This window comes from Coregonus lavaretus (genome assembly GCF_964263955.1).
Source record: "Coregonus lavaretus genome assembly, chromosome: 5".
Classification (NCBI taxonomy): Eukaryota; Metazoa; Chordata; class Actinopteri; order Salmoniformes; family Salmonidae; genus Coregonus; species Coregonus lavaretus.
Window position 1 is genome coordinate 36359328 of NC_139992.1, and position 26922 is coordinate 36386249.

Here is a 26922-nt window from a genome sequence, read left to right on the forward strand (position 1 = left end):
TCGTTGCCCCTCATCTCTTGGGAAATTCCCCTCTTTATCCTGATGTGGCCCAGCCTGCACTAACATATCCCGTAAAGATCAATTCATATATTTTGCCCACTCACCGGGATCTTTTATGTTTTTTGTCTGGGAGTTGGATTTAGCAGCAGCACCACCACTGTCATCGGGGACGGGGAGCGACGAATCTGAGTCCGGGTCCAAGATAGTAGGGTCTTCACCAGCATTGATTGGAGGTGTGGCTAGGCCTGGCGCAACCACCTGTTCTTGTCCAGCCAGAGAGCTGTCATCATCAGTGGAAGTGCATGGCTCGGACTTCTCCGGTTTGCCCTCTTCGCTGCTAGAATCAGCGAACGGGGGCTCGTTGTTCTCGGCGAATGAATGGCCTGTCCTCGGAGGCTTGTCATTCTCCACACCGGCTGATGGACATTGCTGCACGCTGATACATTTCAGCAGCGATTGTCTTTGGTTTAGAGACTGTGCCTCTTTTCTCATTCATTTTTTAAAATATTCGCTTTCTGAAAGTTTTTGTCTCTTAGACATGGTAGCAAATTGTTTCAAATCTCTATAGCTTACTTTTAGCTACAATGATATCCACTAGTAGTAGCTAGCTAACATTAACAGGCTAGGTTAGGCTACTGCCTTAATCACTAATCGTCTTCGTCATACACAAACATAAAAAACAAAACAATTGTTCTGGAAATGAACGAATGAGGAAGACATACTCCCCCATACTTTTTGTTTGTGCTGGCCACAATTGAGCATTTTGATTAGGATTCTGGAGTATATTGGTTGCAACAAACTGTATAGAAGACACTGTTTTCTATTCAAATAAATGGAGGCCTTGGCCTGCATCCTTTCCTACAAAGTATACACTCTGCAGAGACTCCGATAGATAGCTGAAGAGTAACACTGGTGCTTCACAAACAACAAACACTGGAAGTTAAGGAAAGTCATGGTCTCTTCAGGTTGTGGCCTTTTGAGATTGCCACATATCAGTGAGGTTTCAGAGTGCTTCTCAGGTTAGAGGACAAGCTCATGTTTCTCCATCATAACGTCAGAGGCTGAACTCACAATGCCTGGATGGGAACTTTAAGTCATCCATGTTCCAGGGGGTTTTAGTCATCCACATGCATCGGCCAAATACAAAGCTTACACAGATGGCTATTGTTCTTCAATTTGCATAGCAGATGTTCGAACGACGTTCTGTGGCTTTACTTTGACAAAGTTCGTATTAACACTAGAGCAGCTAAACAATGTCAGTCCCATCCTGTGTTTGTGACTCCACCACAATCTGAACATACACAGAGCGTACAAAACATTAAGAACACCTTTCTAATATTGACTTGCACCCCCCCTTTTGTCCTCAGAACAGACTCAATTCGTCGGGGCATGGACTCTACAAGGTGTCGAAAGCGTTCCACAGGGATGCTGGCCCATGTTGACGCCAAAGTTGGCTGGATGTACTTTGGGTGGTGGACCATTCTTGATACACACGGGAAACTGTTGAGCGTGATAAACCCAGCAGCGTTGCAGTTCTTGACACCAACCGGTTCGCCTGGCCCTTACTACCATACCCCGTTCAAAGGCACATAAATATTTTTGTCTTGCAAAATCCATGTCTCAATTGTCTCAAGGCTTTAAAATCCTTCTTTAACCTGTCTTCCTTCATTTACACTGATTTGAAGTGGATTTAACAAGTGACATCAATAAGGGATCATAGCTTTCACCTGGTCAGTCTATATCATGGAAAGTTCATAATGTTTTGTATGCCTCAGTGTACCTTGTTTATTCAGATTAGTGTCTCATTGTTTAACTATGTAGCCTATAGGAAGAGTGAATTATTGAATTTGGCCCACTACGAGCCCATGTATGTTCCTCGTATGACAAATGATATCACCAATGTAATGTTGTGTTTGGGAGTTAACCAGATCCGCCAAATTTGAATTTTTCATAGTAGAAAAGTTGCAGGACTACACATTAAAGTGCCTGCATTAGTGTCACTCTACATACTTGAAAGTGATGTTAAGTCTGACAAATGTTACCACTAGAAGTCTGAGGTCAACATCTTGCTGGTCTCTGGGGCTTTTGGTTCCTAACCTCTAATGGGAGCACCTAGCTAGGACTTGGAGGGCTTGAGATAAGCTCTACTCTAACTCTGTAACATTGGCCTGTAACATCCCACACTGCAGTATACGGACTGAAACCAATCCTTCTTGACCTTTGACCCCTAACCCTCACCTCCACTTCCATCCTGAGTAGACTGGCCTCCTCAGTGACTGGTCTGCATGTTCACAGTAATGTAGGGCAGGAATGTTGTCTTTTCTTTAGGGTTCATTAGCTTTTTGGCCCTCAGTGAAGCTAAATCTGGTAGGGTACCAACACCCAAACAAGGTCACCAAGGCCAAAAACAAAGACATGAACCCAGCATATGATCAAATAAAATCCCAAACTGAAATGACTGCAGTGATTAGATTTTATTATGATCTGAAAAATATGTAAAATGTGTTTTAAATGTAGCGTTTAATTCCTTACTGATTCCTGGCTTAGGACAGCATCATTCATTCGCATGTCTGTCTCTGTGGTTCTCTATCATAAATATGGCGTGTATTTAATCAGCCCTTTAGCAGACATGCCATACATAGAGGATGTCATGTGTTTGGATATTATGCTCTTGGGTTCGCCATGGATAGGAAAGTGGCTGTGTGTCTCAATACCAAGTTTCCCCAAGGGGCCACACCCATTGGGCATGTGCCTGAATGTACAGCATTTACCCTGCAACAAAATGTACTAATGGCTAATAATGTATGTGATCTGTGTCTGGGCTGAAGTGGATGTAGGTAGATTTGGAATCTGCTATGAATTTATTACATTTAGGTACAATATGCATTTAACACGTGTCCCCTTGCAAGGTACTGTGCTGAGAACACAGTCAGCCAGTGACAGACTAATAAAACCAGATTCATGGGAGCTGGTGAACGCACCAATTGGTGAGTCGCTCTGGATAAGAGCGTCTGCTAAATGACGTAAATGTGCCCTTGAGCAAGGCACTTAACCCTAATTGCTCCTGTAAGTCGCTCTGGATAAGAGCGTCTGCTAAATGACTAAAATGTAAAATGTAAATGTCTAAATCTCTGGAGCAAATCTACAGTGCTATGAAAAAGTATTTGCCCCCTTTCAAATTTTCTCTACTTTTGCATATTTGTGATACTGAATGTTATCAGATCTTCAACCAAAACGTAATATTAGATAAAGGGAACAGAAGTGAACAAATAACACAACAATTACATATTTATTTCATAATCAAAGTTATGCAACACCCAATTCCCCTGTGTGAAAAAGTAATTGCCCCCTTACACTCAATAACTGGTTGTGCCACCTTTAGCTGCAATGACTCCAACCAAATGCTTCCTGTAGTTGTTGATCAGTCTCTCACGTCGCTGTGGAGGAATTTTGGCCCACTCTTCCATGCAGAACTGCTTTAACTGAGTGACGTGTGGGTTTTCAAGCATGAACTGCTCGTTTCAAGTCCTGCCACAACATCTCAATTGGGATTAGGTCTGGACTTTGACTAGGCCATTCCAAAACTTCAAATGTGTTGCTTTTTAGCAACTTTCATGTAGACTTGATTGTGTGTTTTGGATCATTGTCTTGCTGCATGACCCAGCTGCGCTTCAGCTTCAGCTCATAGACGGATGGTCTGACATTCTCCTGTAGAATTCTCTGATACAGAGCAGAATTCATGGTTCCTTCTATTAAGGCAAGTCGTCCAGGTCCTGAGGCAGCAAAGCATCCCCAAACCATCACACCACCACTACCATGCTTGACCTTTGGTATGATGTTCTTACTGTGGAATGCAGTGTTTGGTTTTCGCCAGGCATAATGGGACCCATCTCGTCCAAAAAGTTGACTCAAGTTTTCCAAAAAGCACCTGGATGATCATCAAGACTTTTGGAAGAACGTTCTATGGACAACATGGTTCCAGTAATGCCTGGCGAAAACCAAACTCTGCATTCCACAGTAAGAACATCATACCAAAGGTCAAGCGTGGTGGTGGTGTGATGGTTTGGGGATTAGAAAGGGGGCAAATACTTTTTCATAGCACTGTATTTCTAACCTGTAATTACATGAGAGACAATGGAAGCACTTGGCCCCTAATGCCCCATTCTAGTCCCTCTGTTCCCAGAGCTCTCTCCCAGACAGGCCAAGCTGCAGTGTCCCTTCCCCTCCAGAGAGGATCTCTGCTCTGCCTGGGAGGTTGATGAAGTCATTAAGTAGCTGCCTGGGCTAAAGCCTCCCTCCCTGTCACAAGGCCTCTGCTGTCCTGTCCTCTCCGGGAGGCCAAAGACACAGACACTCTGGATAACTTGATTAGTCTCTCGCTCTCGCTCTTGCTCTCGCTCTCTTCAGGCCTATATACATCATATGGAAATTGTGTTTTACAGTAATGTGCTACTTCTATCCCCCAGTGAATAATGTGTATAATTCAGTGTGGTGTTTTACTCCTTGTTTCACAGGCTGAGTTCTCAGAGATCAACCTGGCATCCTACATGAACACCGGGTGTATGATCGATATGCAGGCCATAAGAGGAGGAACCAAAGTGGTCAGGTAAGGTAACAAAGAGAGAGAGAGAGATGGAGAGAGGTAGAGAGAGAGAGAGCAACCCCTGTATGTCCGTCAGTAGCTCTGCTCTGACGCATTTGCCCACGCATCTTCAGTCTGCCTCAGTGGGTCCGGACAATGGCTCCCGTTATTCCCTTTCAACAGCCATCAGCTACATTGTAGATGAGAAATGTGTGTGTGTGTATATATACATTTGCTTTCAGTTACAAAAAAGGGACGTCACCAAAGAGTATGGAGCCGGTGGGAAATTATATGAAAAGGACTGGCCATTACTGTCATGCAAAAAATGTCTGTGAATACTTCTGGAAAAAAAGTACAGCATCAAAAGCACCCAACCTTTTTACCTCTGTATCCTTCCTCCCAGCCCAAACACTACTTCTCAGAGTTCCAGAATTCCCTCCTCAATTTTGCTCTATGTTCCATACTGCAGCAAGGTTCCAAAATGAAACAGGCTTCATAAACATATACCTCACGAGTGGCGCAGTGGTCTAAGGCACTGCGCAACTTGAGATCCTGGTTCGAATCCAGGCTCTGTCGTAGCCGGCCGCGACCGGGAGACCCATGGGGCGGCGCACAATTGGCCCAGCATAGGGGAGGGAATGGCCGGCAGGGATGTAGCTCAGTTGGTAGAGCATGGCGTTTGCACATTCCAGGGTTGTGGGTTCGATTCCCATGGGGGGCCAGTATGAAAAATAAAAAAAATGTATGCACTCACTAACTGTAACGCAAATGTACATATAGCTTTTTTACATACCAACTTCTTCCTCTGTGGGCTGCAGCAGAGCTGTGTTTCTGGTAGTTTGGGAGTTGACGTCACCCCCTGCCTCTCTCTTCCTTCATGTAGCAGGGTTTCAGGCCCTGATTAGTAAATTAGATCAGCTAATGAGGTGCATGCTGCTGTGGAGCGTCAGCCCCCAGACCACTGCTTTTTTCACAGCCTTCTGGGGAATGCACTAGCTTGGTCCCATATCTGTTTGTGCTGTCTTGCCATCGGCATAACAATGACCATAGGAGTTGGAACAAACAGATTTTGGACCAGGCTAGTAATGTACTACTCAGCTCTATGCTGGCATCGCTGCGATACTTTATCACTGTAATGAACGTTGTGTTTTTCTTGTATCCACATAATCTGAAAAAACAACCTTCAGGGTTGGATCTGGCAGTCGTACAGGAAATATTCAGGAAACATTCTGGCCGGGTGTAGTTTGAAGCAGTTTGAAGTTAAGTCAAGGATACACAGTGGCTAGAATAGACTGGTTGTGGTGTTGTGTATCATGGCATTCTGTTGTAGCTTGTTGTCTGGGAGGTGGATGCCTGTCTGCTGCCCATCACTGAGGTTATTGTATTGCTTGCCCATATTATGTAATCAATTCATATGGATTGACTGCAATAGAGAGTCAATGCCCACATGAAAAATACTACAGTTTACTATAGAATACTACAGTACTTAGTATAGAAATCTGTAGAATACTATACTACACACTAGGGCTGACCCCAATTAGTCGACTGATCGATTATTTGGTCGTTAGGCTGTTGGTCAACCGAGATTTGTTTTAGTAGAGCAGTAACAAATATATATATATTTGCGCCCATATCAGTGAACTAATCCATTGCAGAGGCCTAGACTAAAAGCCAATTTATGCTTGATCGGAAAATGTGGTTGGAGGCTCCATATGGAGGGTGTGACACTATTGCGGAGCCTCCAGAGGCATGCAGAGGCCAAATCGAGCTCCGTACCGCATCGCCATGCGCCTCCCAAATGTTTTAACAATGTGGCAGGCTCTGTATAGCTCCATATTGGCATGATTGGTTGATGGTAGGTGGGGACGGTACATCCTGTATGAACACAAACTCACTTCCTTGACAACAGCTCTGCACTGCTCCGCGAAGCGCAAGAAGTATGAATTCCCTAACTTCTGCTGAGGCCATATCACCGTAAATGCTGCATGGCCAATGCAGACGTCAGATTGACCATGCGCCCAGATGCACAATGCACTTCTCTCTCCCGCCAATTTGTGCACATTCATTGTTTCATAACTTCATTGTGTGAATTGTTTGCGTTTTATTGTTAGTGTATATCAATTCTCCATTACATATACAGTTGAAGTCGGAAGTTTACATACACCTTAGCCAAATACATTTGAACTCAGTTTTTCACAATTCCTGACATTTAATCCTAGTAAAAATTCCCTGTTTTAGGTCAGTTAGGATCACCACTTTATTTGAAGAATGTGAAATGTCAGAATAATAGTAGAGAGAATGATTTAGTAAGTGGCGCCGGAGAAGATGGCTGCCGTTTTACAGCCCTCTAACCAATTGTACTATTATGTGTGTTTTTTCACGTTATTTGTAATTGATTCTTTACATAATGTTTCTGCCACCGCCTCTTATGACCAAAAAGAGCTTCTGGATATCAGGACAGTGAAAGGATATCCTACAGACACCCGACAAGGCCCAAATCCCCGTCATTCGCATGAGAAAGAGACAGAGATATCATGGATGTAGGTCGGGGTGCCTTGTAAGGATCCGATAGCGAGCGAGTAAACTGCCTCTTCCATCAATCCTATTAGCCAATGTTCAATCATTTGAGAACAAATTGGACGACCTAAGATTACGGTTATCCTACCAACGGGACATTAAAAACTGTAATATATTATGTTTCACAGAGTCGTGGCTGAACGACAACATCGGCAGGATAGAACGGCTGACTCCGGTAAGACAAGGGGTGGCGGTCTGTGTATATTTGTAAACAACAGCTGGTGCACAAAATCTAATACTAAGGAAGTCTTGAGGTTTTTCTCGGCTGAGGTAGAGTATCTCACGATAAGCTGTAGACCACACTATTTACCAAGAGACTTTTCATCTATATTTTTCGTAGGTGTCTATCTACCACCACAAACAGATGCTGGCATTAAGATTGCACTCAATGAGCTGTATGAGGCCATAAGAAAACAAGAAAACTCTCATCCAGAGGCAGCGCTCCTAGTGGCCGGGGACTTTAATGCAGGGAAACTTAAATCTGTTCTACCTAATTTCTACCAGAATGTTAAATGTGCAACCAGAGGACAAAAAACTCTAGACCACCTTTACTCCACACACAGAGACGCATACAAAGCTCTCCCTCGCCCTCCATTTGGCAAATCTGACCATAACGCTATCCTCCTGATTCCTGCTTATAAGCAAAAACGAAAGGAGGAAGCACCAGTGACTCAGTTAATAAAAAATTGGTCAGATGATGCAGATGCTAAGCTACAGGACTGTTTTGCTAGCACAGACTGGAATATGTTCCGGGATTCTTCAGATAGCATTGAGCAGTACACCACATCAGTCACTGGCTTCATCAATAAGTGCATTGATGAAGTCGTCCCCACAGTGACCGTACATACCCCAACCAGAAGCCATGGATTACAGGCAACATCCGCACTGAGCTAAAGGGTAGAGCTGCCGCTTTCAAGGAGCGGGACTCTAACCCGGACGCTTATAAGAAATCCTGCTATGCCCTCCGACGAACCATCAAACAGGCAAAGAGTCAATACCGGACTAAGATTGAATCGTACTACACCGGCTCTGACACTCGTCGGATGTGGCAGGGCTTGAAAACAATTACAGACTACAAAAGTAAGCACAGCTGCGAGCTGCCCAGTGACACAAGCCTACCAGACGAGCTAAATCACTTCAATGCTCGCTCCGAGGCAAGCAACACTGAAGCATGCATGAGAGCACCAGCTGTTCCGGATTACTGTAATCACGCTCTCCGTGGCCGATGTGAGTAAGACTTTTAAGCAGGTCAACATTCACAAGCCCGCAGGGCCAGACAAATTACCGGACGTGTACTCCGAGCATGTGCTGACCAACTGGCAAGTGTCTTCACTGACATTTTCAACATGTCCCTGACTGAGTCTGTAATACCAACATGTTTCAAGCAGACCACCATAGTCCCTGTGCCCAAGGACACTAAGATAACCTGCCTAAATGACTACCGACCCGTAGCACTCACGTCTGTAGCCATGAAGTGCTTTGAAAGGCTGGTCATGGCTCACATCAACACCATTATCCCAGAAACCCTAGACCCACTCCAATTTGCATACCGCCCCAACAGATCCACAGATGATGCAATCTCTATTGCACTCCACACTGCCCTTTCCCTCCTGGACAAGAGGAACACATACGTGAGAATGCTGTTCATTGACTACAGCTCAGCGTTCAACACCATAGTGCCCTCAAAGCTCATCACTAAGCTAAGGATTAAACACCTCCCTCTGCAACTGGATCATGGACTTCCTGACGGGCCGCCCCCAGGTGGTATGGGTAGGTAACAACACATCTGCCACGCTGATCCTCAACACGGGGACCCCTCAGGTGTGCGTGCTTAGTCCCCTCCTGCACTCTCTGTTCACCCATGACTGCATGGCCAGGCACGACTCCAACACCATCATTAAGTTTGCTGACGACACAACAGTGGTAGGCCTGATCACCGACAACGATGAGACAGCCTATAGGGAGGAGGTCCGAGACCTGGCCGTGTGGTGCCAGGATAACAACCTCTCCCTCAACGTGATCAAGACAAAGGAGATGATTGTGGACTACAGGGGAAAAAAAGAGGACTGAGCAAGCCCCCATTCTCATCGACGGGGCTGTAGTGAAACAGGTTGAGAGCTTCAAGTTCCTTGGTGTCCACATCACCAACAAACTAACATGGTCCAAACACACCAAGACAGTCGTGAAGAGGGCACGACAAAGCCTATTCCCCCTCAGGAGACTGAAAAGATTTGGCATGGGTCCTCAGATCCTCAAAAGGTTATACAGCTGCACCATCGAGAGCATCCTGACTGGTTGCATCACCGCCTGGTATGGCAACTGCTCGGCCTCCGACCACAAGGCACTACAGAGGGTAGTGCGTACGGCCCAGTACATCACTGGGGCCAAGCTTCCTGCCATCCTGGACCTCTATACCAGGCGGTATCAGAGGAAGGCCCTCAAAATTGTCAAAGACTCCAGCCACCCTAGTCATAGACTGTTCTCTCTGCTACCACATGGCAAGCGGTACCGGAGCGCCAAGTGTAGGTCCAAAAGGCTTCTCAACAGCGTCTACCCCCAAGTCATAAGACTCCTGAACAGCTAATCATTGCTACCCTGACTATTTGCACTGCCCCCACACCCCCACCCCCCTCTTTTACGCTGCTGCTACTCTGTCTATTATTTATGCATAGTCACTTTAACTCTACCCACATGTACATATTACCTCAATTACCTCGACTAGTCGGTGCCCCCGCACATTGACTCTGCACCGGTACCCCCCTGAATATAGCCTCTCAACTCTTATTTTATTTTACTGCTGCTCTTTAGTTATTTGCTTTTATCATTTTTACTTAACAATTTTAAAAAATATATCTTTAAAAATATATTGTTGGTTAAGGGCTTGTAAGTAAGCATTTCACTGTAATGTCTACACCTGTTGTATTCGGCGCAAGTGGCAAATAAAATTGATTTGATTTATTTCAGCTTTTATTTATTTCATCTCATTCCCAGTGGGTCAGAAGTTTGAATACACTCAATTAGTATTTGGTAGCATTGCCTTTAAATTGTTTAACTTGGGTCAAACGTTTCGGGTAGCTTTCCACAAGCTTCCCACAATAATTTGGGTGAATTTTGGCCCATTCCTCCTGACAGAGCTGGTGTAACTGAGTCAGGTTTGTAGGCCTCCTTGCTCGCACACACTTTTTCAGTTCTGCCCACACATTTTCTATAGGATTGAGGTCAGGGATTTGTGATGGCTACTCCAATACCTTGACTTTGTTGTCCTTAAGCCATTTTGCCACAACTTTGGAAGTATGCTTGGGGTCATTGTCCATTTGGAAGACCCATTTGTGACCAAGCTTTAACTTCCTGACTGATGTCTTGAGATGCTTCTTCAATATATCCACATAATTTTCCTTCCTCATGATGCCATCTATTTTGTGAAGTGCACCAGTCCCTCCTGCAGCAAAGCACCCCCACAGCATGATGCTGCCACCCCCGTGCTTCACAGTTGCGATGGTGTTCTTCGGCTTGCAAGCGCCCCCCTTTTTCCTTCAAATATAACGATAGTCATTATGGCCAAACAGTTCTATTTTTGTTTCATCAGACCAGAGGACATTTCTCCAAAAAGTATGATCTTTGTCCCCATGTGCAGTTGCAAACCGTAGTGTGGCTTTTTTATGGCGGTTTTGGAGCGGTGGCTTCTTCCTTGCCGAGCGTCCTTTCAGGTAATGTCGATATAAGACTCGTTTTACTCTGGATATAGATACTTTTGTACCTGTGTCCTCCAGCATCTTCACAAGGTCCTTTGCTGTTGTTCTGGGATTGATTTGCACTTTTCGCACCAAAGTACGTTCATCTCTAGGAGACAGAACGCGTCTCCTTCCTGAGCGGTATGACGGCTGCGTGGTCACATGGTGATTATACTTGCGTACTATTGTTTGTACAGATGAACGTGGTACCTTCAGGCAGTTGGAAATTGCTCCCAAGGATGAACCAGACTTGTGGAGGTCTACCATTTTTTTCCTGAGGTCTTGGCTGATTTCTTTTGATTTTCCCATGATGTCAAGCAAAGAGGCACTGAGTTTGAAGGTAGGCCTTGAAATACATCCACAGGTACACCTCCAATTGACTCATGATGTCAATTAGCCTATCAGAAGCTTCTAAAGCCATGACATCATTTTCTGGAATTTTCCAAGCTGTTTAAAGGCACAGTCAACTTAGTGTATGTAAACATCTGGGGGCGGCAGTTAGCTTAGTGGTTAAGAGCGTAGTGCCAGTAACCGAAAGGTCGCTGGTTCTAATCCCTGAGCCGACTAGGTGAAAAATCTGTCGATGTGCCCTTGAGCAAGGCACTTAACCCTAATTGCTCTGGATAAGAGCGTCTGCTAAATGACTAAAATGTAAAAAAAAAAAAAAAAGACTTGTGTCATGCACAAAGTGGATGTCCTAACCGACTTGCCAAAACTATAGTTTGTTAACAAGAGATTTGTGGAGTGGTTGAAAAATGAGTTTTAATGACACCAACCTAAGTGTATGTAAACTTACGACTTCAACTGTATATCACCAGTAGTACATATACCGTTAATTCCTATAATTTGTAATCTACAATGTTTGTTACTTTGGTTATGGTAATTTATTTTAAGGCATTCAATAATAATTATTCCAGTCTTCCCGTTCTCATTGTCAGAGTGGACACGTTGTTTGCAGAGTGCACAACCTATGCTACACTTATGAGAAACAAGTTTTGGTTTATTTCATTCAAATACAAGTTTTGTCAATTTAGTCATTGTCTTTTGTTTGGAGCGCTCTTGTCAATGTTGAGTAAGGATGTGCACGCATAGAAGTAGGCCTATAGGCTACCTGGCCTGCGCGCAAACGTAAGCATATAAATATGCCCATTTGGGGATCTGATAGTATTTCTGATTGGCTTACCGCACCACCATTAATGAGCTGTGGAGCTTCTCAAAGTAATGTTTTCTTCACATCAAACAGTCTATTTTTACATCCATTGAGAATGACAGTAGTTCTTCAATGTATTTGTTCAATCTTTCCAGCTCTCTCCCTTTCGATAACCACTCAGCGTGAATGTCACACCCTGGCTCTGGGGACTCTTATATGTTGAGCCAGGGTATGGATTTTCTATGTTTTGTTTTCTATGTTTTTGTTTCTAGATCGTGTTGATCTATGTTGGCCAGGGTGGTTCCCAATCAGAGACAGCTGTAGCTCGTTGTCTCTGATTGGGGACCATACTTAGGCAGCCTGTTTTGGACTAGTTATTTGTGGGATCTTGTTCCGTTAAGGTTTGTGCTATTAACCTAGGACTTCACGTATCGTTTGTTTATTGTTTTGGTTCGTGTTGTGTACTACTGAATAAAGAATGTACGCTTATCACGCTGCGCCTTGGTCCGCTTCATCTAATAACGATCGTGACAGTGAAAGGGTAAAATGTCATGCTCTGATTCAGTGGAAACATCATAAAATAGGACTGCCTGATTACTTCTTATCAGTGCTTGACTTGGACTGAAATAGGTTCTGGTACTCATTTTAGGTGCTGGTACTGTTTTATATTTAGGTGCAGGAGCTCCACAATACTTTTGAGCTAATATTCTATAAGAGGAACAGGCGCTCAAGTCCGGTGAGCTCCTGCCCAAGTCAAGCACTGATTGTTGTCCCTTGCGCAAATAGCCTACAGCTGTGTCTGTCCCGAGCTCACTGGAGCAGGAAACTCTGAGGGCCCAGAATATTTTATACAATGTTGCAAGTTCGCTAGTGCAAACTTTGGCTGACACAAGTTAATAGTTGATACAATGTTTCAAGTTCGTTGCAGACATGCCATGTGTAGCCAATGTGATTTATAGGATATTTATTTTTATCAGGATATTTTCTACCTGCAGGCTGCAATGTTTTTATTTGTTGGCTTTATGTAGGCTATTTTTACATGGTTGGCAATGGCAATAGAAGTTACTTTTTAGGTTTGTATCATTTTCATTTAGATTTGGATAGAATTTTGATTAACCACATGACAATGATTGTTATAATTTTTTTGGGTCGGGGACAGCCCTACTACAGACTGTAGTATCCCTCGATCATGTGTAGTACTTACTATAGAATGTTCTGGGTACTGTAGAATACTAAAGTAAATACTACAGTAATGTCCGCAAAAACACTACAGTCCGCAAAAACACGATTTCTTTAACTATAGTAAATACTACAGCATTTAATTTGCATATACCCTGCCCATCCCCTTCCCCCACATCCCATAAGAGAGAAACCTCCCTAGCCAAGTATAGATCATATATTGTGTTCCCTACAGGTTATAAAAAAGAGCAGAAGCTCTGAACTATCTGGACTACCCAGTCATACCTACCTACAGGTTATGGAAAATTTGCTCTTTTAGTATTTCTACAGTAGGTTTCCACAGGGAGAAAGCCTCCACTTCTATGTCAAAGATAATAAAACAAAAACACTATAGTAAATACTACAGTATACTACAGTCCAAAAACAATACAGTAAATACTACAGTATACTACAGTCCAAAAACAATACAGTAAATACTACAGTATACTACAGTCCAAAAACAATACAGTAAATACTACAGTATACTACAGTCCAAAAACAATACAGTAAATACTACAGTATACTACAGTCCAAAAACACTACAGTAAATACTACAGTATACTACAGTCCAAAAACACTACAGTAAATACTACAGAATGCTACAATCTGCAAACACACTACATTAATTACTATAGTATATACTACAGTTTTCTTTTACTACAGTAGTTACAGTGCATTCGGAAAGTGTTCAGACCCCATGACTATTTCCACATTTTGTTATGTTACAGCCTTATTTTATTCTAAAATGGATTACATTATTTCCCTCATCAATCTACACACAATACCCCATAATGACAAAGCGAAAACAGGTTTTTAGAAATGTTTGCAAATGTATTAAATATAAAAAACAGAAATACCTTATTTACATAAGTATTCAGACCCTTTGCTATGAGACTCGAAATTGAGCTCAGGTGTATCCTGTTTCCAATGAGATGTTTCTACTTCTTGATTGGAGTCCATTACCACCTGTGGTAAATTCAGTTGATTGGACATGATTTGGAAAGGCACACACCTGTCTATATAAGGTCCCACCGTTTACAGTGCATGTCAGAGCAGAAACCAAGCCATGAGGTCAAAGGAATTGTCCGTAGAGCTCCGAGACAGGATTGTGTCGAGGCACAGATCTGGGGAAGGGTACCAAAAAATTTCTGCAGCATTGAAGGTCCCCAAGAACACGGTGGCCTCCATCATTCTTAAATACACTGCTCAAAAAAATAAAGGGAACACTTAAACAACACAGTGTAACTCCAAGTCAATCACACTTCTGTGAAATCAAACTGTCCACTTAGGAAGCAACACTGATTGACAATACATTTCACATATTGTTGTGCAAATGGAATAGACAACAGGTGGAAATTATAGGCAATTAGCAAGACACCCCCAATAAAGGACTGCTTTGCAGGTGGTGACCACAGACCACTTCTCAGTTCCTATGCTTCCTGGCTGATGTTTTGGTCACTTTTGAATGCTGGCGGTGCTTTCACTCTAGTGGTAGCATGAGACGGAGTCTACAACCCACACAAGTGGCTCAGGTAGTGCAGCTCATCCAGGATGGCACATCAATGCGAGCTGTGGCAAGAAGGTTTGCTGTGTCTGTCAGCGTAGTGTCCAGAGCATGGAGGCGCTACCAGGAGACAGGCCAGTACATCAGGAGACGTGGAGGAGGCCGTAGGAGGGCAACAACCCAGCAGCAGGACTGCTACCTCCACCTTTGTGCAAGGAGGAGCAGGAGGAGCACTGCCAGAGCCCTGCAAAATGACCTCCAGCAGGCGACAAATGTGCATGTGTCTGCTCAAACGGTCAGAAACAGACTCCATGAGGGTGGTATGAGGGCCCGACGTCCACAGGTGGGGGTTGTGCTTACAGCCCAACACTGTGCAGGACGTTTGGCATTTGCCAGAGAACACCAAGATCGGCAAATTCGCCACTGGCGCCCTGTGCTCTTCACAGATGAAAGCAGGTTCACACTGAGCACGTGACAGACGTGACAGAGTCTGGAGACGCCGTGGAGAACGTTCTGCTGCCTGCAACATCCTCCAGCATGACCGGTTTGGCGGTGGGTCAGTCATGGTGTGGGGTGGCATTTCTTTGGGGGGCCGCACAGCCCTCCATGTGCTCGCCAGAGGTAGCCTGACTGCCATTAGGTACCGAGATGAGATCCTCAGACCCCATGTGAGACCATATGCTGGTGTGGTTGGCCCTGGGTTCCTCCTAATGCAAGACAATGCTAGACCTCATGTGGCTGGAGTGTGTCAGCAGTTCCTGCAAGAGGAAGGCATTGATGCTATGGACTGGCCCGCCCGTTCCCCAGACCTGAATCCAATTGAGCACATCTGGGACATCATGTCTCGCTCCATCCACCAACGCCACGTTGCACCACAGACTGTCCAGGAGTTGGCGGATGCATTAGTCCAGGTCTGGGAGGAGATCCCTCAGGAGACCATCCGCCACCTCATCAGGAGCATGCCCAGGCGTTGTAGGGAGGTCATACAGGTACGTGGAGGCCACACACACTACTGAGCCTCATTTTGACTTGTTTTAAGGACATTACATCAAAGTTGGATCAGCCTGTAGTGTGGTTTTCCACTTTAATTTTGAGGGTGACTCCAAATCCAGACCTCCATGGGTTGATAAATTTGATTTCCATTGATAATTTTTGTGTGATTTTGTTGTCAGCACATTAAACTATGTAAAGAAAAAAGTATTTAATAAGATTATTTCATTCATTCAGATCTAGGATGTGTTATTTTAGTGTTCCCTTAATTTTTTTGAGCAGTGTAGAAGACGTTTGGAACCACCAAGACTCTTCCTAAAGCTGGCCGCCCGGCCAAACTGAGCAATCGGGGGAGAAGGGCCTTGGTGAGGGAAGTGATCAAGAACCTGATGGTCACTCTGACAGAGTTCCAGAGTTCCTCTGTGGAGATGGGTGAACCTTCCAGAAGGACAACCATCTCTGCAGCATTCCACCAATCAGGCATTTATGGTAGAGTGGCCAGACAGAAGCCTCTCCTCAGTAAAAGGCACATGACAGCCCGCTTGGAGTTTGCCAAAAGGCACCTAAAGGACTCTCAGACCATGAGAAACAAGTTTTTCTGTTCTGATGAAACCAAGATTGAACTCTTTGGCCTGAATGCCAAGTGTCACGTCTGGAGCAAAGGTTTACCTTCCAACAGGACAACAACCCTAAGCACACAGCCAAAACAATGCAGGAGTGGCTTCGGGACAAGTCTCTGAATGTCCTTGAGTGGCGGAGCCAGAGCTCGGACTTGAACCCGATCTAACATCTCTGGAGAGACCTGAAAATAGCTGTGCAGCGATGCTCCCCATCCAACCTGACAGAGCTTGACAGGATCTGCAGAGAAGAATGGGAGAAACTCCCCAAATACAGGCTTGCCAAGCTTGTAGCGTCATACCCAAGAAGACTCAAGGCTGTAATCGCTGCCAAAGGTGCTTCAACAAAGTACTGAGTAAAGGGTCTGAATACTTATGTAAATATAATATTTCCGTTTGTTATTTTTAATACATTTGAAAAAATGTCTAAAAAACATTTAGCTTAGTCATTATGGGGTATTGTGTTTAGATTGATGAGGGGGAAAAAAACATTACATCCATTTTAGAATAAGGCTGTAACGTAACAAAATGTGGAAAAGGTCAAGTGGTCTGAATACTTTCCGAATACACTGTATACTATAGTTAACTGTAAATACTACAGTATACTACAGTGATTGCTACAGTATTTATACCATAGTATAGTATTTTTTCATGTGGGTGGTGAGAGTCAATGGTGGGAAAATGTAGATAACTTCACTAAGATACGGCTGTTGTCCTCTTTGCTTGACACACATTCCCCTATGCCATACAATAGTATAGCCTATCACTGCCTATACTCAGAAGATACTCAGGATTTACTATAGTCTATAAGATATATTCTGTTTTCGTGCCTAAGCTAGGCTAATAATGACTACTTATGAAAATGTTCCATTTTATTCTTAGCCTGAAGACTAAATGAAAACAAATCTTACAAATCCTATATGCTTTGAGACACATTCCTAAAGATAACTATATTGGATAAACAGCATGTCTCTTAAGGACCTCAGATTAAAGTCATTATGTTTTATAACATAAATTGTGTGTGTCTTGGTCTGTATGTGTGTGTGTGTACGTGACATGTGTACTCTACATGTGACTAGTTGGTTTGCACAGCTCTCAAACTGTTCTGTGTGTGTGTGTGTGCATGTGTGCGTGTGTGTGTGTGTGTGTGTGTGTGTGTGTGTCCTGGTCAGTTTATAGGGCTCCTGCTGTTCCGTCCGTGCAGGGCGCATAAAGAAGGGCCATGTTCCGTTCAGCATTCTGACCCTTGACATCTGGCTACGGGTGCGCTCCCTAAACACTTCCCCTCCCTTCTACTGGCCTATCAAGGCAGCACACTTTCTCACAGTTCTGTGGTTTCAGACTTGTTTATTCAAATGGGACTTCTTAGAAGTGCATGGTTTCACTTGTTTGTCATATATCAACTAAACTGTGGGTTTTGATGCGGCCGATGCATATGTAATCGCGTTGCGTAACTGCACATGCACTTGTATGGGAGCACAAACAACTTACATTTAGATTAAAATAATTATAATTAACATGAAGATACAAGCTTTTGTACATGACTTGATCCTCCTATGATGACATTAGCAGGGCCTGCTGTTACTGGGTATAATAAGATTTCAAGTGGTTCTGCCCTTGTTATTTTTTGCCTTGGAGTAGAGGCAGGCAGGTTTTTGAGCATATATGGTGCTTTCTCGATCGTGCAAGAGTCGCGTTCAATACGTGCCGTCACCCGTTTTGGTTTTCTTTTGCTATTTCTGTCAAACCCCTCCAGCCCAGCTGCTGAACTTAACTTAAAGCAGAAACACTGGTCTGGCAAAGTGTTTCACGATTATAGCAATGGGGCATGATTAGCCACAGCAAAAGGACTCAGATCAGCACAGCCAAAGGTTTCTTCTCCACAGTCCTGCTCCTCCTGTGATGAATAAACTTAAATCCAATCAGCGAGGTGATTAGGGTAATGGGAAACACAGCATCCTGCCCAGCCATGCTGGCAGCGATACACTGTGATGTGAATGAGTAACTGCCTGTCTGCCTGGACTGGGCTGGGCGATTCAATATGGCCGCTTGTTTACCTGTTATGTGCATACAATGTACAATGAAAAACACCCCCACTCACACTATAAGTGCTGGATTAGGCCAAGTGAAGCACAGTTAGAGGGCAGGATAGCTCATATTGTTTGACGGCTCCCGGAGACCTCCCTATGCCTATCTTATCTGGCTTGGGGTCCCTCAGGGTTGCGTAAGTACCCCGCTGTGTTTAGAGGGCAAAGTGATTTTATTCAGGCATGCCAAGGACAACTTTGGCAAGTTTTGGCAAAGCGATTACTAGTGTATAAGAGGCTGGTTTTGTTAGGGAGCCAGATCATGTTGACCGTTGTGGTGTCGGTCATTCAGCCTTAGTTACCTTGATATCCATTCATGTTAAAAGATAACCTATTATAATAATCAATTACATATTTTGAAACGATGACAAGTAGCAGGACATGAATTGTTAACAATGTTCAGACAGAAGTAATGCCCATAAAATGGGGCTGAATGTTTGTTTTTTTTCAAAACGCTATATCCACAAATATTTCACATTTATGTTTTTTCCTCAGAAATGATTGCTTCTGGGCACTTTTCATGAGTGTGTAAAATATTACTGTTCATAGATTTTCGATGTTTCTGATTTTATTTGTATAAAATTTTTTGCAAAGCGCTATATATCCATTGTTTAGCTGGAATGAGATGTTCGTATCCTGTATATTTGACTGTGATATGTGTTTATCTCACAATGAATCAAATCAAATCAAATTGTATTTGTCACATGCGCCGAATACAGCCTTACCGTGAAACGCTTACTTACAAGCCTTTAACCAACAATGCAGTTCAAGAAATAGTTACGAAAATATTTACTAAATAAACTAAAGTAAAAAATTAAATAAAAAGTACCACAATAAATTAACAATAACGAGGCTATATACAGGTGGTACCGGTACCGAGTCAATGTGCGGGGGTACAGGTTAGTCGAGGTAATTTGTACCACCTGTAAAGTGACTGAGGTGGTATACTCTTCAATGCCATTGGATGAATCCCGGAACATATTCCAGTCTGTGCTAGCAAAACAGTCCTGTAGCGTAGCATCCGCGTCATCTGACCACTTTGGTATTGAGCGAGTCACTGGTACTTCCTGCTTTAGTTTTTGCTTGTAAGCAGAAATCAGGAGGATAGAATTATGGTCAGATTTGCCAAATGGAGGGCGAGGGAGATTTTTGTATGTGTCTCTGTGTGTGGAGTAAAGGTGGTCTAGAGTTTTTTTCCCCTCTGGTTGCACATGTGACATGCTGGTAGAAATGAGGTAAAACGGATGTAAATTTGCCTGCATTAAAGTCCCCGGCCACTAGGAGCGCCACTTCTGGATGAGCATTTTCTTGTTTGCTTATGGATTTATACAGCTTGTTGAGTGCGGTCTTAGTGCCAGCATCGGTTTGTGGTGGTAAATAGACTGCTACGAAAAATATAGATGGTCTACAGCTTATCATGAGGTACTCTACCTCATGCGAGCAATACCTTAAGACTTCCTTAATATTAGACATCGCGCACCAGATTTTATTTTTCCTATTTTGTTGCTTTACAACCTGGAATTAAAATGGATTTTTTGGGGGGTTTGTATCATTTGATTTACACAACTTGCCTACCACTTTGAAGATGCAAAATATTTGTTATTGTGAAACAAACAAGAAATAAGACAAAAAAACAGAACTTGAGCGTGCATAACTATTCACCCCCCCAGTCAATACTTTGTAGAGACACCTTTTGCAGCAATTACAGCTGCAAGTCTCTTGGGGTATGTCTCTATAAGCTTGGCACATCTAGCCACTGGGATTTTTGCCCGTTCTTCAAGGCAAAACTGCTCCAGCTCCTTCAAGTTGGATGGGTTCCGCTGGTGTACAGCAATCTTTAAGTCATACCACAGATTCTCAATTGGATTGAGGTCTAGGCTTTGACTAGGCCATTCCAAGACATTTAAATGTTTCCCCTTAAACCACTCAAGTCTTGCTTTAGCAGTATGCTTAGGGTCATTGTCCTGCTGGAAGGTGAACCTCAGTCCCAGTCTCAAATCTCTGGAAGTCTGAAACAGGTTTCCCTCAATAATTTCCCTGTATTTAGCGCCATCCATCATTCCTTCAATTCTGACCAGTTTCCCAATCCCTGCCGATGGAAAAACATCCCCACAGCATGATGCTGCCACCACCATGCTTCACTGTGGGGATGGTGTTCTCGGGGTGATGAGAGGTGTTGGGTTTGCGCCATCCATAGCGCTTTCCTTGATGAGACTAAAATTGAGCTTTTTGGCCATCTGACCAGAGTACCTTCTTCCATATGTTTTGGGAGTCTCCCACATGCCTTTTGGCGAACACCAAACGTGTTTGCTTATTTCTTTCTTTAAGCAATGGCTTTTTTCTGGCCACTCTTCCGTAAAGCCCAGCCATGTCTGCCTGGTGGCGTTGGGCCTGTAACCGTGACTGCTAGCAACAGTACAACCGCTCCCCTAGCTGCTCAGAATAGTCCAAGTGGTCCATAACACGTTCCTCTCCCAAATGCATCTTTTACTGTACTCATTCTCTCTCTCCCTTTCTCTGTCTCTCACTTCCCTCTTTTTCTTTGTAGTTATTAAAGACATTCTCTGGTACTTTGGTGACTAAGGAAGTAGTTTTTAAACCTCCCGCTTTGGAAAGGAAAGGGGGATACCTAGTCAGTTGTACAACTGAATGCATTGAACTGAAATGTGTCTTCCACATTTAACCCAACCCCTCTGAATCAGAGAGGTGCGGAGGGCTGCCTTAATCGACATCTACGTCATCGGCGTCCGGGGAACATTTCCCCCCACGAGTTCTAGCCAATGAAGAGAGAGAGAGAGAGAGAGAGAGAGAGAGAGAGAGAGAGAGAGAGAGAGAGAGAGAGAGAGAGAGAGAGAGAGAGAGAGAGAGAGAGAGAGAGAGAGAGAGAGAGAGAGAGAGAGAGAGAGAGAGAGAGAGAGAGAGAGAGAGAGAGAGAGAGAGAGAGAGAGAGAGAGAGAGAGAGAGAGAGAGAGAGAGAGAGAGAGAGAGAGAGAGAGAGAGAGAGAGAGAGAGAGAGAGAGAGAGCTTATGCAGTGCTTGGGCTTAGAATTGGGTTACATAAACACTCACAATTTGGTCATTTCTGACGCGGGGGCCCAGAGAGAGAGAATTTTACAACTACTGGCTAAAAAGTATACAAAAGTAATGGAGCATCTCTTTAAATAAAATGTTTTCTTCAATATGTTTTTATTACTCCTCTCTCCCCTTTCCCATCCTTCTCCTCCCCCCTCTATCTTTCTCTTAATCTTTCACTCACTCTCCCTTTCCCATCATTCTCCATCCATTCTTCAAAGCTGGTCTGGGTTTGGTGTGTGGTGATAGCTGTCCCTTAGGTATACTCTCTGTAGACCAATCGGGTGCACAATGACACAATGTCCTCTTGTTCTGAGCAATGCGCTGCAGTCAACACGTGTGACCTTTGTGGCACACTTTGTGAGGTTGAGCCGTATTACCCTTATCAACCTGAGTCAGACAGATTGGATGGCGATTACTCTACCGGCGGACCTTTGAGACTGGCAAGAGGGCATTTCCAGGATAAATGTACATGAATTGCAATTCAGAATAAATCTCCCAGAGGAGTCAATGAAAAGGTCAAAGATGTGGAAGATACATTTACTTAGAGAATAGAATGGCAGGCGATTGTTGTGTTTGACTGGTTGTCAAGGTCTGATGAAAACAGCCATAGCCACAAACGTGATTGTTTATCACGATGATAATATCCTACCTCCCTGCCCCAGTTGCACTGACTGCACACATGGGGACAATCTGCTTCCTGATTCAACACAGCACCAATATAGAAACGGCATCTACACTGAAAACCCAATTACGGAAGTAAGGGGTAAAGCCAAGTTCATTAATGCAAATGTTCCAATAAATCCTGTCCCACAGTTTGCTGCAATTTAAAGCAGTTGCCATGGTTATCATCAAAGCCAACTGAACTCTAACACACTCCGAACATGCACCAGCAAGACGCCAAGTAGTAGTGACTATGGCGTGGACTAATGTGCAGGGTTGTGTGTAGGCATTATCTGTTGTGTTTATAGCTCCCACTCTGCTCACCCTCTCTCCCTAAGGAGCCAATTCCATTTGGCTATTACAAAGCAGAACCTTCAATTCCACATAAATACAGGACATCCCTACCTCACATCTCGGCATCATCATCTCCGTCCCCATTAAACATCCCTTTATTGCAACACTGATGAACAATTTAAAGGGTGCATTAGCATATTGGCTGTGAAGCGATCACCATTGGGCCTGAGCGATTGGGATCGTAAAGCACAAAATACATTTAATACACAGCTTTGATGTGATCCACAACCCACAGGGAGCATCACTTGGGCAGAAGGACTCCGATTTAGGAGACTGATAACAAAGTTAATGGCTGGAATAAGCGTGGTAATGCTGTAGCTTTATAGGGCAAGGCTGCTATTAGCTGTAGCCTGGCTAAAAACATCATCACAACTTGCACTTCTATGCTAATGATGAGCAGTAAATAGGTTGTACAGATAGGTGCATGCAGCATACGCCTTTGGCTGCTCACATAAGCCGCTATTAACGCTTTATAGTTCTTGTATACTTCAAAGTGAAGTTATATAAAAAAAATAAACCTGGTGCGTCAGGTACCAGTGCATGTGATGTGGGCACTTCGACGTGGTATGAGCAAGGTTTGTATCAGTCTGTCCCTCAATAAACAGATGCAGAAATAGATTGGCCCTTGGTCCAGTGCCACTACTGTGGCTGAGCAGTGTACAGTGAGCCCTTGGTCCAGTGCCACCTTGGCTGAGCAGTGAGCACAACAACATTTGAAAGAGAGCAGCTGTAGTCTTCGCGTCGCCGTGACCACGACAGCTCTCACTAATCCGCTGAGTCCTGAGTTGTGCCTCAGGTCGGCTGTCTTACATAAGAAACACTTCCATGGCTCCAAGTGTGTGTGTGCGTGTGTGTGCGAGAGAGTGTGAGTCTGGCTACTGTCTCAGTCCACAAGCTGAGGTGTGTGTGTGTGTGTGTGTGTGTGTGTGTGAGAGAGAGAGGGTGAGAGAGAGAGGGTGAGTGATAGTATTGGAGACAATATGGTTATAGCCCGTGTGGCTCAGTTGGTAGAGCATGGCGCTTGCAACGACAGGGTTGTGGGTTCGATTCCCACGGGGGACCAGTACGAAAATGTATGCACTCATTCCTGTAAATCCAGAGCGTCTGCTAAATGACAAAAATGTAAATATACCAATATACTAAACTCAACCTAGTACCTTTGCCAGATTGATTCATTGAAAACGGCAAAAGTCCATTGGAAATAACTTTCAACAGCTCATAGCAATGAATTTAGACGAATGCATCAAAATGGTACCATTCACCAAACTGTAAATTACAATAATCAAGCATTCAGAACAGTTGACAGCCATCTGAAAGAGAACTTAATTTACATCCCTCAGCCCAGCCAACACAGATCCATCCAAGATAGCCAACCTACCTGAATCTAAGCTGAATTAACCTTTCAAAAAAAAAAAACATATCCCTGCATACCTGCCTTCGGTTAAAGAGTGGAATTTTCTCCCTCTTTATCTTAATCATAGCCAGATGTGATACAATCCTCCCGGGTCCCTGATGGGTTACTTGGCCCTGTTCCTAGAACAGTTTGTAATGAGAGGGATTAGGCTGCGTTAATTGGATAGATGGTCCAAAAAGATTAGCTTCTCTGACTCTGACCAGCATTCCTTTGTTCGCCCTCCTCCTACGGCCTTTGAATAATGGACCTTTTTTTCTCCTTGTAAATAGTGAGCTGCCTGTAATCTTAACGTGTTATACCGGTGACAGATACTATCGGTCTGGGCTCTGAGCAGTTGCAGCTACTGTGTTGGACTTCAAATCAAATCAAATCAAATTTTATTGGCCACATGCGCCGAATACAACAGGTGCAGACATTACAGTGAAATGCTTACTTACAGCCCTTAACCAACAGTGCATTTCTTTTTAACAAAATAAATAAATAAAACAACAACAAAAAAAGTGTTGAGAAAAAAAGAGCAGAAGTAAAATAAAATAACAGTAGGGAGGCTATATATACGGGGGGTACCGGTGCAGAGTCAATGTGCGGGGGCACCGGCTAGTTGAGGTAGTTGAAGTAATATGTACATGTGGGTAGAGTTAAAGTGACTATGCATAAATAATTAACAGAGTAGCGTAAAAGGATGGGGTGGGGGGGCAGTGCAAATAGTCCGGGTAGCCATGTTTAGCTGTTCAGGAGTCTTATGGCTTGGGGGTAGAAGCTGTTGAGAAGTCTTTTGGACCTAGACTTGGCACTCCGGTACCGCTTGCCGTGCGGTAGCAGAGAGAACAGTCTATGACTAGGGTGGCTGGAGTCTTTGACAATTTTGAGGGCCTTCCTCTGACACCGCCTGGTATAGAGGTCCTGGATGGCAGGAAGCTTGGCCCCAGTGATGTACTGGGCCGTACGCACTACCCTCTGTAGTGCCTTGCGGTCGGAGGCCAAGCAGTTGCCATACCAGGCGGTGATGCAACCAGTCAGGATGCTCTCGATGGTGCAGCTGTAGAATTTTTTGAGGATCTGAGGACCCATGCCAAATCTTTTCAGTCTCCTGAGGGGGAATAGGCTTTGTCGTGCCCTCTTCACAACTGTCTTGGTGTGTTTGGACCATGATAGTTCGTTGGTGATGTGGACACCAAGGAACTTGAAGCTCTCAACCTGTTCCACTACAGCCCCGTCGATGAGAATTTTTTTTTCCTGTAGTCCACAATCATCTCCTTTGTCTTGGTCACGTTGAGGGAGAGGTTGTTGTCCTGGCACCACACGGCCAGGTCTCTGACCTCCTCCCTATAGGCTGTCTCATCGTTGTCGGTGATCAGGCCTACCACTGTTGTGTCGTCGGCAAACTTAATGATGGTGTTGGAGTCGTGCCTGGCCATGCAGTCATGGGTGAACAGGGAGTACAGGAGGGGACTGAGCACGCACCCCTGAGGGGCCCCCGTGTTGAGGATCAGTGTGGCAGATGTGTTGTTACCTACAGTTATTATTCACCCTGTTTTTGGAAAGGCTCTACGATGGCTACTGTCTGCTTGAGGTCTGGAACTTGAGTGACCAAGTCAGCAATGAAATACAGTGTGTATGCACCAATCTTTGTAATTTACTGTATATGCTAAAGCTAAATTCGTAACAAATATCCAGGTCTCTAAAATGCCCTACTGACAACAGGTCGGCTGGCTTCACAGTGTAATGCAGTGTCATCAGCAGTCCATGAGGCACAAGCCACAGGGCACAGACGTCAATTTAACATCTATTCCACGTAGGTTCAACGTAATTTCATTGAAATGACGTGGAAACAATGTTGATTCAACCAGTGTGTGCCCAGTGGGACAGATGTTAGCTGACATTGATGCATTCTTCCCGTTTGTATCCATGTTTTGTTCATCGGCTAAGCAGATCATGTGAAAGTCAGGATGGTAGAATGTGCCCTTACTTTTACTTTACCTTGACATCAGGAAAGAAGAATGTTGTTAGTGTCCGTTATCTCATGACCCACTTTGTTTTGTCTTTCTCCAGATCCTTCAAGCCAGACTTTGTCCTGATTCGCCAACATGCCTACAGCATGACTCCGGGCGAAGACTTCAGGAGCCTGGTGATTGGCCTTCAGTACGGGGGAGTCGCCAGCATCAACTCCCTGCTCTCCATCTACAACTTCTGCAGCAAACCCTGGGTGGTGCGTGATCCATAACTTGCCTCCTTACCTCCTTTCCTCCCTCCATCACCCCCTCCATCTTACCCCACATAAAGAGGCCCTTAGCGGCCGCCGCTGGCTGATTTATTTGGGCTATTAAAAGGAGCCATAACACCTGTCTCTGAAACAGTCAAACCAGGACTCCAGTAAGACCAGTTATTATTCACCCTGTTTTAACAGCACAGGGGTGGCTAGGCAAAGTGCACTGGAGCTGTACCGGGCCAAGTTACATTTGTACTATGGCTACAACCTTTAGAACCCAGACAAAACATGTTGGTGGTAGTAGACAAAACATTCCGGAACTTACCTTGAAGATAGAATTCTCACAATTGCTGGATGTTTTCCAGGTCAAAGTTTCTACCTAAAAACCTTTTTAATGGATAGGGCTGCATTCAGCTTTCAAGGTGTCTGTTTTTTATTATCTAGGACTGAAAGCAGTGCAAACATCCACTGATTGTGTTTTCTTTGGTGCTATAAATTCCAGATAACTACAGATGTAGTATAAGACACTTTCTACCCTGCGTTCTATATAACTACTATAGAATGGTGTCTCGTGTTTTGTTTCTGCTTGCAGTTTTCCCACATGATTAAGCTCTACCATTCCCTGGGCCCAGAGAAGTTCCCACTGAACGAACAGACCTTCTACCCCAACCACACACAGATGGTGAGCGCCTTCCTGACACACTGTTTGTTTATAACGTGTGTTCCTCTTTAATGCGTTACCATCTTCATATAG

At 44.1% G+C, this 26922-nt stretch overlaps 1 protein-coding gene across 2 annotated transcripts in view; it reads left to right on the top strand.

The window, feature by feature from the left end:
- The window catches only part of syn3 (synapsin III), a gene marked incomplete at its 3' end in the record, with an annotated part of 141783 nt that overhangs the window by 41488 nt on the left and 73373 nt on the right, over positions 1–26922 (top strand). For both annotated transcript variants that reach the window (XM_084161942.1, XM_084161941.1), the window contains exons 4-6: positions 4515–4606; positions 26012–26168; positions 26761–26850. In XM_084161942.1, coding sequence (XP_084018068.1) covers positions 4515–4606; positions 26012–26168; positions 26761–26850 — 339 coding nt within the window. The remainder of the gene's footprint in view (positions 1–4514; positions 4607–26011; positions 26169–26760; positions 26851–26922) is intronic.